General features: G+C 39.2%; 1 protein-coding gene across 1 annotated transcript; it reads right to left on the reverse strand.

Annotated features, from left to right (window-relative positions):
- Positions 1-519: 519 nt before the first annotated feature.
- PTGS2 (prostaglandin-endoperoxide synthase 2) lies at positions 520-7,411 on the reverse strand. Its single transcript, XM_025430122.3, has 10 exons — positions 7,167-7,411; positions 6,353-6,469; positions 6,094-6,237; positions 5,390-5,533; positions 4,794-4,975; positions 4,133-4,216; positions 3,786-4,032; positions 3,214-3,500; positions 2,700-2,847; positions 520-2,565 (listed from the first exon to the last, which is right to left on the reverse strand). The coding sequence occupies exons 1-10, from the start codon at positions 7,216-7,218 to the stop codon at positions 2,156-2,158; spliced, it is 1,815 nt and encodes a 604-aa protein (XP_025285907.1). The 5' UTR covers positions 7,219-7,411; the 3' UTR covers positions 520-2,155.
- Positions 7,412-7,766: the final 355 nt, after the last annotated feature.

The following is a 7,766-nucleotide window of genomic DNA, read 5'->3' on the forward strand; positions in this document are numbered from 1 at the left end:
TTTGGTAATGGTATAGCAACTGATGATAAGATCAAGATATGTATAGTCATAGAAAATAAGGTGGAAGAAGCCATCACAGGAATGAAGGAGGTCAAGGAAGAGAAAAGCCGGGTAGGATGTTAAATAGGTGGTCCATGTGGATATTGATATTATCAAATTACCATGATTGGGAAAACAGAAGTCCATGAGCCAGGTATCAACTGAATAGAACATCTCTTTGAACTTCTTAATTTTGTACCTTAATTTTGTACCTTTATTTTGTACCTTCAAAATAAGACATTGTCTTATTCTTTGCCTTCTGTGTACTTTGTACTTGTTTTTTTTCCTTCTAGATTAGGCAATCAAAACACAATTGTTGCTATCTGATAGCACAAAGCACACATTTTCCAATACAGTGTTATAGTGAACAAGGGATAACTGATCCTAGGATACCTCTGATGGAGGGCAGAATCATTTCATTAACAGCTAGTCTGGTTTGGAATAGATGCTTCAGAGAAATCATACATCATGACAAAGATATATGGAAACAGTCAAAAATTTATTTTAGAAGAGATTTTTCATTCTTAGATAGTATAAAAATAAACAGGCATTTGTTAACACTTACATCTTACATAAGTTAATTTAAATACACATTTGTCTGAGGCACCAAAACATTCATATATTATACTCCGAATTCAGTCGGCATTGATATTAATAACAAAATTTCTTTCAGTGAAGTTAAAAAGGTTTTTACATAAGCCCTTCTAATATTGACTATTTCTTAACTTTTTAAACATAAAATCTTAAAAATTCCCCTGAGTTATTTCCTTTAATAAAATTTCATTTTCTTTCTCTACCTAAAGACATGCTTTCTCATTTACAAATACTGATGTTATCTGTAATCAGTGCATGATTTAAAAATATTAGAATCCACAAAAAATATTAAAACCCACAGTGATATTTGCACCTGTGTCCTCAATAAGTTATAGCTGAATGACTTAATGAAGGATCCATAGGTCCCTCAAAACTGTAAAGATCTTATGGTACATGCAGGTTAATGAGACACAGTGTTCTCTGTGGGCTGGTATATAGGGAAATCTATATTTCAATTCCAACTTGCCATATTTCAATATACCAGAGTTGGGTTCCTGAAAATTTACTCACAGATCTCAAATAATTTCTCTTAGTGTTTACATAATAATTCAGAGTTAATCTCAAAGAAGATATACTGATTCTCACATAATGCAAAAAAAAAAATGATTGCAGCTTAAACCTAGTTTATAATAACATCCTAACAAAACAAATAATAATCCTCAATAAATTAAGTATACAGTACCAGCAAATGTCAGCTGACAATGAGATGTGGAAAAGAAACATTATCTTCCCGGGAACTATTCAGAATTTGACTTTGCTTTTAAATGAGAAAGGATATTCTTAATAGAAATACGACTTCCTTCCATCAAGAACCCCCTACAGTTCTTTGTCAGTCATTAGCCTCATTGAAGCCTTCTGTTACAATTTAAAATTAATTTACAAAAAGATCGCTGCCTTTCACTTAAAATAAGTGTATACTGTTGTGTATAGAGTCCTTTAAGGGCTGTTTTTTTTTCCTTTCATTCCTCTTAAGAGGAGCTAAATTACTAGTAGTCCTGAGTTGAGGTTTTCCTGAAAACTTACACAAGTTCAGGTAAGAAAGTATAGACAGAGTCCAAAGAAAGGTATACTCAGATCTTAAAAATCAAGGAAACAAGAAAGTAAACTGATCAGAAGAGAGTTTCTACCAGCACAGTGGCTAACAGAAGAAAAGAAAGTGTGCAGGTAGTTGCTTCTAATGCACCAGGGAAGATACACTAGAAATCCCGATAGTGTCGAAAAAAACTTGCAGCATTTTGTCATCCTGGAACAGCATTTAAATATCCAACATCTTCGCTTTTGTTCATAATAATAATATAAACTGAAATTCAAGTAAAAGGATGTCAAACTCATTTATAAAACAGAAAACTGTTTTCCTCTTTAACCCGAAGACATCTTTAAAATAGTGACATGAAAATCTTCACAAGTATGACCCCTTTCTCCTTAACAGATGTTAAGTAACATAAGGAGTTTAACATAAATATTAAATAATTAAGTTAAAAGGAATCGTCCATATAAATAAATAAATAGGATTAACAGGCTTCTATAGTTCAGTTGACCGTTCTTTCAGTAGGACTGTGGGATTGATGTCATCTAGACCGGAGTGCGAAGAGCTTGCATTAATGGTGACTGTTTTGGTGAGTTGTCCGTCTTGAACAGAGAATGCAGTGAATGGACAGCCCTTCACGTTATTGCAGATGAGAGACTGGATTGAGGCAGTGTTGATGATTTTAAAGCCTACTTCTCCACCAAAGGTGCTAGGCTTCCAGTAGTCAGGTGAACAGATGGGATTACCCATAAGTCCTTTCAAGGAGAATGGTGCTCCCATTTCTACCATGGTCTCACCAAAGATGGCATCTGGACGAGGCTTTTCTACCAAGAGGGCAGGATACAGCTCCATGGCATCAATATCACCATAAAGGGCCTCCAACCCCGCAGCCATTTCCTTCTCTCCTGTGAAGGTGACAAAAACAGATATTCAACTAATGTATAAAAAACTTTACCAAAAAAAAAAGTTTTAACCCTTTGCTCAATTCCCTTTCAACTTGTTTCCATTTGACCCTTGATTCTTAAGAAGTTTCTCTCACCTGTAAGTTCTTCGAATGATGTATAGGGCTTCAGCCTAAAGCGTTTGCGATACTCATTAAGAGACTGGTATTTCATCTGTCTGCTCTGGTCAATCGAAGCTTTTGCTACTTGTTGTACTGCAGCTGGAACATTCCTGCCACCGGCAACCTATGGGAAATGAATTAAATTGTAGAATAAGGTCTTAGGCATCTTTATGATGATCTCTACTTTAAAAGCATTCATTCCTTGGGTACAAAGGAGGGAAGACTAATGCTCCCAGCTGAGACCCAAAATAAGTTAGAAATATTTCTATAATCTGCAGATTCTATAATTATAGAATAGTTTTCAAAAATATTAAGCTATGACTACATATCGCTATTTGATAGCTGGAGACTACAAGTTTAGACTTTCAAAAATTGGGCTTTTTAAAAGAATTGGCTAGCAAAATATTAAACTTTCAGTAAGAGTTCAGAAAGATCACTTTGGTGGCAGAAATTCTGATTAGTCCTTTGTTTTTTCAATAACAAGGCTTACCCTGCCAGCAATTTGCCTGCTGAATGATTCCACAAACTGGGTAAGGCCATGTTCCAATAATATAGAGTTGTTGTAGATAAACTGTTGGAAATTGTACTCCTGGTCATCTATTTGCAAGGTGTCAGGCAGGAGGGGATGCCAGTGGTAGAGTGTGTTAAACTCAGCAGCAATGCGGTTTTGGTACTGGAATTGTTGGTTGAAAAGCAGCTCTGGGTCAAACTTCAGCTTGAAGTGATAGCCACTCAAGTGTTGTACATAGTCTTCAATCACAATCTTAATGGTTTCTCCTATTTACACAACAACAACAAAAAAATTAGAGCATTAATTCTCTGATCAAGCAACTGAAATGCAATCTTGTTAATCTGCTATTCTTTCACTTCTATTTTGTCCTGGTTTACCAACAAAACAGAAAAGTATTAATACCCTCAATCACGCTCAAAGACTGAAATATGGAGCATGTGATTTTCCATTCACTACATTCTCCCAGAATTACTTAAAACGGATAAAAAGTAACATGCCAGCTTTCTCTGGGGGAGAGGGTTTTATTGAAATTATTTTCTCTTCTTGCTTACCTATCAGTATTAGCCTGCTCGTCTGGAATAACCGCTCATCATCCCATTCTGGGTGCTCCTGTTTAAGCACATCACACACTCTGTTATGCTCCCGCAGCCAAATGGTGGCATACATCATCAGACCAGGCACCAGACCAAAGACCTCCTGGCCCACAGCAAACTGCAGGTGTTCAGGAACATGAGGTGGGTAGATCATCTCGACCTGAGTATCTTTGACGGTAGGAGGATACACCTCTCCATCAATTACCTAAGAAACAACAGTAGTACAAACATTAAATTTTAATCAGGGGAAGTTTTTAAATATGGGTTAGTTGTGAGTCAATTCTTAATATTCCAATGGAACAAACCTGATATTTCATTTTTCCATCCTTGAAAAGGCGCAGTTTATGTTGTCTATCCAAAGTTTCCCCATAAACATGATTTAAGTCCACCTGGAAGATTATGGAAAAATTTTAATTTGTTGCTGTTGAAGTTCTATAAAGTTTCTATAATGTAATTCATCATTAAATAATAAATAATTTGATAAAACACGTTTCTCTCACAACCACTAAATAGTAAATTAGTTTGTCCTCTGACACTACAAACCTGTCTTGTGTAGAGTTATAAGTATATAATATGCTTCACTATATGGTATTTCCTTTAATAAGCATCAGAAAATATATTATTGATATAAAATTCTTACTGGTAAGTTGGAACTGTGTAATAATGCTGCAAAAATCTCAATATTTAAAGCAGCATAACCAGAGTACAAATAGCTTTTTTGAAGATGCAACTTTTTGCAGTGCTAATATTTTAAAGTAAAAATGTAAGATTCAAATTACAAATAATAATGTCTGTATATATGCGTGTGTGTGCTTGAGTATTTTTACTAAACAAGTGAATTAAAATGGAAATTCCACTAAGGTTTTTATAGATGGAATTTTTTAACAAGGGAGTGATTTGGTGTGTATATGTATCTCCTTCATATCAGTACTCAGTATGACTTTTGCTATAATTTGAATTTCTTACCCCATGGCCCAATCCTTTGGTGAAAGCTGGTCCTCGCTTATGATCTGTCTTGAAAAATTGATGGGTAAAGTGCTGGGCAAAGAATGCAAACATCATATTGGTGCCTTGGGGATCAGGAATGAACTTTCTTCGCAGAAGAAACTTTTCCACAATCTCTTTTGAATCAGGAAGCTCTTTCTTGCCTGAAGAATGAGAAAGCTAAGATAAGAATTCATTTACAAGTTCAAGCAAGCAGTGAATGTCAATTTAGTCTGGGGCTTTCTTCACTTACAGGAGAAATAAAGGTGTGAACTGTATTCATCTGTGTAAATAGGATTATAATATAAATGGAAGTTCTAAGATATAGGGAAACATTGAATAGTTTTACTTTAACTAGTATTAATTTGGTTTTAGTGAAAGAATTTGAAAATGTGAAGATATTATACCAAAATGTCCACTTTCATAGGATAGTTTAATAGTTTAGAGATTCACAGATATCCTCAAGCAAAAAATATGCTTTTATTAACAAATAAATGATAGTTCAGGGCTGAATTTTCTAGGTAGCAACCCAATCCCTATTGCAATGAATACATGTCTAACTGCCTCCCCGTACTCACCTTTCACACCCATGGGTGTTGGACAGTCATCAGGTACAGGGGGAAGAGCTCTGGTATAATAGGAGAGGTTAGAAAAGGCTTCCCAGCTTTTATAGCCGTAGTTCACATTATAAGTTGGTGGACTCTCAATCAAATGTGACCGGGCTGAAATTTAAGAAAAAAATATTGTTTTATTTGTTCCTATACGCAAGACATATCAATGTTCACTTTTATTGTACAACGTGCAAAGTGGCACTAAAGACCGAATTTAATTCCATCAAAGATAACCTATTGTAAACCAGTGGTCCATGGATATTCAATTAACAACTGGACCACGCTTCTTTCAGATTGGTAAGAGCAGTGAATTTAGAAGAGGTATACAGGATTGTAAGTAGAATTCTGACTTTGAGACAGAACTTTACAAACTGAATGGGACCGAAATGTCAATATTTTGGGCCATTAAGATAGAGGGCAAAGGGGCGGCTGGGTAGCTCCATCAGTTAAGCATCTGCCCTTGGCTCAGGTCATGATCCCAGGGTCCTTGGATTGAGTCCCTTGTCTGGCTCCCTGCTCGGCAGGGAGTCTGCTTCTCCCTCCACCCCTCCCCCCACTCAGGTTCATTCTCTCAAATAAATAAAATCTTAAAAGGTTTAATAATCTAAAGTCTTATAAAGAACATTTTTCTTTGAGGAAATTGAAAACCTTAGAAAGAGACTTGTACTTACATGTCAACACATATTTCATAATTGTATTTCGCAGGAAGGGGATGTTATTGACAATGTTCCAGACTCCCTTGAAGTGGGTAAGTATGTAGTGTACTGTATTTGGAGTGGGTTTCAGGTATAATTTTATTCTTGTCAGAAATTCCGCTGCAAAAACAGAAGAGGGAAAGATTAATAGGACCTATTATGAGACACTAGTATGTAAAATGGTAACTGGACATATCCCCAGTCCAAATGAGGGCACCCCCAAGGGCACACTTACGTGTTGAGCAGTTTTCGCCGTAGAATCCTGTTCGGGTACAGTCACACTTATACTGGTCAAATCCTGTGCTCATACAAATACCTTGGTTTTGACATGGGTGGGAACAGCAAGGATTTGCTACAAAAAAAAGTAAGGACAGTAAATGATTCATTCTTTAATCTTCATTTAACATTGAATTGTATGGATCAACTTTACATAAATAAATTCAAGAAATCTAAATTCAATAAGGCCAACAACGTTCAACCAGGGAAGCGATGTTGCCAAGCTGTCTTTAGTAACTTTGGAGATGTTCAAATTAGCATTTTTAAGGACCTCACAGAAGTAGCACCCTCAAAAGTCAAGTGGAGGTATCTAGTACAATTAATCAAAATGTGGGAGAAATTTCAGCGTAAAAACAGCTTACTGTTAAAATGTTTTGCTTATCTTCAAAAAGTAACCTGGGCTTTCCTGGGTCAGGAAAGCACCAACTAGGGTACGTAAACCAGTTCCTCCCACTCCCCAAGAGCAGAACATCTCCTATATTGATTGATCCGGAGCCTTATCATAATGACCATCGGCAAATTAGTATCCCTACTCAGTCCTACGTATTAGCGGATGACAAGGGAGACCCACACCCGCTAAGTGACTGGCTCAGGCTGAGCAGAGCAGGTGGCAAAGCTCGGAGAGACACCCAGTCCTTGGGGCCCCAAACGGTCCAAGCCCTTTACCAGGTCAAACATCATCAAAGCCCCGAGCGGGTCCCGGCGGTCCGAGCGGAAGCTCCGCGGCGATCACCCAGCCGAGGAGTCCCCGCGGCGGGGAGCCAGGTACCCACCTGCGCGGACGACCGCCAGGGCGGCGCAGAGCACCAGGGCGCGGGCCAGCATCGCGGCGGCGGGCGGGGCGCGGGCGGAGCGCGGGCGGTGGCAGAGGCGGCGGCGGAGGCGGAGGCGGCGGCGGAGGCGGAGGCGGAGGCGTTCCCGTCCTGGGCTCGGGGCTGCGGCGCTGGAGGAGGCAGGCGCTGTGCGGAGTTCCCGAGCGTGCTCCAGACGCTCGCTGCAAGTTGTTTGACAACTAGTCGCTAACGGACGGAACCTTCCTTTTATGCATGATAACTAAGCCCACGTGACGCATGACTGTTTCTTTCCACCCCCCTCCCCCCCATCACTCTCCCCTCCCCCTGTCTACTTAATAATTGCGTAAGGATTTTTTTTTTTTTTTGACTCCACGCAAATGAGAAAATCGGAAACCCGAGAAGCTGCCTCGGACTTCCCCAAGGGGGTGCAAAGCGAATTGCCCCCCTCGGTTCCGGAGGGCGATTGGCGCCGGATTCCCTTTCTCCGCAGTCTTTGACCGGGAGCTTCGGAGAGCGCGCGGGCGCCGCGGCGGGTCCCCCTGCCGGGAGGGAGAATCCGGGGCCTCCTCTCCCGGAATC

This window comes from Canis lupus, chromosome 7 (assembly GCF_003254725.2).
Source record: "Canis lupus dingo isolate Sandy chromosome 7, ASM325472v2, whole genome shotgun sequence".
Classification (NCBI taxonomy): Eukaryota; Metazoa; Chordata; class Mammalia; order Carnivora; family Canidae; genus Canis; species Canis lupus.

Coding starts and splice junctions, on each gene's coding strand:
- PTGS2 (XM_025430122.3), bottom strand. CDS start 7,218: ATGCTGGCCCGCGCCCTGGTGCTCTGCGCCGCCCTGGCGGTCGTCCGC. Junction 6,470..7,166: donor CCTGGCGGTCGTCCGCGCAG/GTGGGTACCTGG, acceptor TTTTTTTTGTAG/CAAATCCTTGCTGTTCCCAC. Junction 4,033..4,132: donor ATGGAAAAATGAAATATCAG/GTTTGTTCCATT, acceptor GTTGTTTCTTAG/GTAATTGATGGAGAGGTGTA.